Source organism: Anneissia japonica, unplaced genomic scaffold, assembly GCF_011630105.1.
Source record: "Anneissia japonica isolate Jap-2015-1 unplaced genomic scaffold, ASM1163010v1 scaffold284800_len683186_cov164, whole genome shotgun sequence".
Classification (NCBI taxonomy): domain Eukaryota; kingdom Metazoa; phylum Echinodermata; class Crinoidea; order Comatulida; family Comatulidae; genus Anneissia; species Anneissia japonica.
Window position 1 is genome coordinate 572,771 of NW_022711393.1, and position 3,631 is coordinate 576,401.

The 3,631-nt window shown below is 32.6% G+C and overlaps 1 protein-coding gene and 1 long non-coding RNA gene across 7 annotated transcripts in view; one reads left to right on the forward strand and one right to left on the reverse strand.

The window, feature by feature from the left end:
* The window catches only part of LOC117107467, a 4,113-nt gene extending 875 nt beyond the window's left edge, over nt 1-3,238 (forward strand). The window contains exons 2-4 of the long non-coding RNA XR_004445238.1: nt 232-563; nt 1,818-1,880; nt 2,001-3,238. This is a non-coding gene — a long non-coding RNA (uncharacterized LOC117107467). The remainder of the gene's footprint in view (nt 1-231; nt 564-1,817; nt 1,881-2,000) is intronic.
* The window catches only part of LOC117107466, a 25,685-nt gene that overhangs the window by 3,705 nt on the left and 18,349 nt on the right, over nt 1-3,631 (reverse strand). For 5 of the 6 annotated variants that reach the window (XR_004445234.1, XR_004445235.1, XR_004445237.1 and 2 more), the window contains 2 exons: nt 2,458-2,502; nt 612-656 (listed from right to left, as the gene is read on the reverse strand). Coding sequence is in view for 2 of the 6 variants with exons in the window: in XM_033249165.1 (XP_033105056.1) it covers nt 612-656; nt 2,458-2,502 (90 nt within the window). In the remaining 4 variants the exon portion in view is untranslated. The remainder of the gene's footprint in view (nt 1-611; nt 657-2,457; nt 2,503-3,631) is intronic. The other variant, XM_033249166.1, reaches the window with a different exon arrangement.

A 3,631-nucleotide genomic window follows, 5' to 3' on the forward strand; every position in this document is an offset into this window, starting at 1 on the left:
ACAAGACTAAATACACTATTGCTGACTTATGTATATACAGCTGTAATCTATTTTACAGGTATGATTTCATTGCTAGATGTGGCTTCAAGGTGATTGATTCACCTGATATTAATACAATAATCTTGTTTTAATTAAATTATATACCAGTATTATATTTACATATTATTCTGTATGATAGCATATATTTCAACAATTATTTTAGTTTTTTTAAACATATTTTATCTCCTACAGATATGAAGAAAAGAGTTGACTGAAAGACACAAGAAACTAATGTCTTAAACAACATTCAACCACAATGAAAAATATATTTTATATTATATAATGTATCACCATCTAGTGTGAACTGTGAACCCATCTGCAAGAAGCGGAGATGCTTTTTAGATTTATTTTAACGTAATCAAAGTATCAGAAACGTGTCTGTAATATTAACTTATGAAGACAATATCTTTAACAGTAATTCAAATACGCAATTGACTGATAAATTAGATAGGCCTATGGTATATGTATTAATAAATTTATTCTGTATGCTGGCAAAGAATGGTACAGAGACAACAAGGCTGGAGGTAAGTGGGTTGGTTATTTAAGATCTTATAACAAAATAGCACTCTCACCTATTTGTAAGCGTAATGCATTAGAGACTCGTAAAACTGCATCTTCTGCAAAAAATAATACAAAGCAAAACTTATTTAGTGTACTGAATTTTATATATGAATTATCGGATCCGTTTAGGCCTTACAAGCCTGATCAGTGCAGCTAGGGTACAGACCCTGACGAAACGCTCAGGCCAGCCCCACTTAGACCACAAAGCCAAACCAAGGCAACATATACATACAGCCCAGGTGTGATTGCAAATAAGTTGAATTTGCCAAAGTCGAGTCCAAAATGACATTGGAAAAATTGTTCGATTTGGATAAAAATTTACTTGCAGATTGTTAAACAATGGAAAACACAACAATTTGGCATGTACAATAAGATCAACTTAGAAATTACTGTACAGTATTTGAGATCTGAAGAGACAATCTCTACTCTGCATCAATGGCGGGCCTGCTGGATCTTAAAAGAGATTCTTCATTAATAAATATTTTAATAGGCAAATGGAATAAACCCAAAAAAAAACCACAAATGGCCACATAATGCAAAACAATTTAAACGTGTGTATATATATATATATATATATAATATATATATATATATAAAAAATCTAAACCATCTTGTGAAATGCTATAATGAAAACAAATAAATAATAGGTGCTCTGATAAGAACATAAGATGTTATATAATCGTATTAATGGAACAAAGCATCACACTCATGCACAGAACTAGTCCTTAATGCATGGACTAAGATCAGCGCAATACACCCTCTTATAAACATTGATGGCAATTGACAAGATTTCTGAAGAGATACTTTCATCATAAATACTGTAAACCATAATAAAGACCTCTATAACCTTATTGTGGTAATGCTAAAAAATATGTATATAATAAATACATTTTAAATGTTATAGTAGAGGAATTTGAGAGTGAAAAAGATGTGCCCCAACTGGGATTCAAACAAATATACAGTAAAAGATGAAATTTTTTTCTGAGAAAATTGCCCTAACTATATACAGTTGAACTTGCCCAAGTCAAATCCAAAATACCATTCAAAACTTGTTTGACTCACAGATTGTTAATTAATGGAAAACACAACAATTTGGCATGTAAAATAAGTTCGACTTCAAATTTTGTGAGTTTGGCAAAGTTGACTGTATAGAGGGTGCTTTTCAAAAGACTAAGGACACCCTACAACTGACTTGTATACCGTACATAATTTTACAGGTATGATTTCACTGCTAGATGTGGATTCAAGATGAATGCAAGATTCACCTGATAATGATTACGGTACAGTAATACCATAATATTTTTTTTTCCAATTAAAATATATACCAGTAACATTACATATTATACTGTATGATATAGCATTCATTTCAACAATTATTTTTTACATTTTTTATCTTGCAGATATGAAGAGAAGAGTTGACTGAAAGATACAAGAAACTAATGTTTTAATGTTATTCAACCACAATGAAAAATATATTTTATATTATAATAATCATAAAAAAATGAAGTCAACGCTCTGTAACGCCATCTAGTGTGAACCCATCTGCAAGAAGCCGAGATGCTATTAAGATTTATTTTAAACGTAATCAAAGTATTAGAAACGTGTCAGTAATGTCAACATATGAAGACAATATCTTTAATACAGTACAGTAATTCAAATACGTAATTGATTGATAAATTAGATAGGCGTTAATAAATTTATGCTGTATGTATTGATTGATGAATTAGATAGGCCTATGGTATATGTGTTAATAAATTTATGCTGTATGCCGGTAAAGAATGGTACAGAAACAAGAAGACTGGAGGTAAGTGGGTTGGTTATTTACTCAAAGATCTTGTAACAAAATAGCGCTCTCACCTATTTGTAAGCGTAATGCATGAAAGACTCGTAAAACTGCACCTTCTGCAAAAAATAATACAAAGCAAAACTTATTTATTGTACTGAATTTTATATATGGCGCTCCCTCCAAAAACCTATCTGTACTTGAGAAAATTTTCAAGAAAAAGAAATTGAAAAGCCAAATTTGTTTTACTAAATTTTATATAGCACTCCCTTCAAAAAATGCAAAGCCAAATTAGTATACTGAATTTTATATAGAGCTCATTACAAAAACCTTATTTGCACACATGCACTAAAATCTTTCATTGACAATCTGAGAAAAGTGACAAACTTTCATAAAACTGCTCCCTGTGCAAAGAAAAGTGTACGAAGCAAATTTTGTTTACTAAATTAAGATATGGTTCCTCCAATAATTTGTTAGTTGCATAATTCATGTGAAATTTCATGAGACTGCCAAAAAATTGTTTATTTCATATAGCGCTCCCTCCAAAACTTATTTGTGCGCATAATGAAATCAGAACTGCATGTTGCAAAAATACAATTGCGAGTTTGTTACAAGATCTTTGAGCTACATTGCATTAGGTGCCCCTAAATTAAATGAGGGCGCTGTTGACGGTAAAGAGCGCCCTCTATGGCGATAGAGGGCATTTTAACGTGAGCAGTGCCTCATTTGATTTGGGGGCGCTATTTAATGCAGGAACCCTCTAAATAAAATGAGGGATTATATTTAGGGGGCGGTATATTATATAAAAATTGTGATGATACAAGGAACAAATAAAGGCAAGAGAATTTGAATCAATTTTGTGTTGAATTTATTCAATTGTAGCAAACTCCTTACAAAAAAAAAAAAAATGCACTTCTCCGCAACCCCTGCAGCCCCCACCAACGGGTTCACCTGACTCGACTACACAGCAAGTACTACCTCAAGTCATGCCCACTACCACTGCCAAGCAGCAAGAGTGCCCGAAGAAACCTGCAAAGTTCTCAATACAAGCTACAAGTCCAATGTAAATTACAAGATGAGTAAAATACCTGTGAGAACCCTATACCCAAGATGGACGACAACCCACGCAAGATCGCCAACCCTCTTCCCACTCTTTGCCAAGGATAGGGACTGTCTCTTATACACATCTACCCAAAAAAAAACCACAAATGGCCACATAATGCAAAACAATTTAAACGTGTGTATATA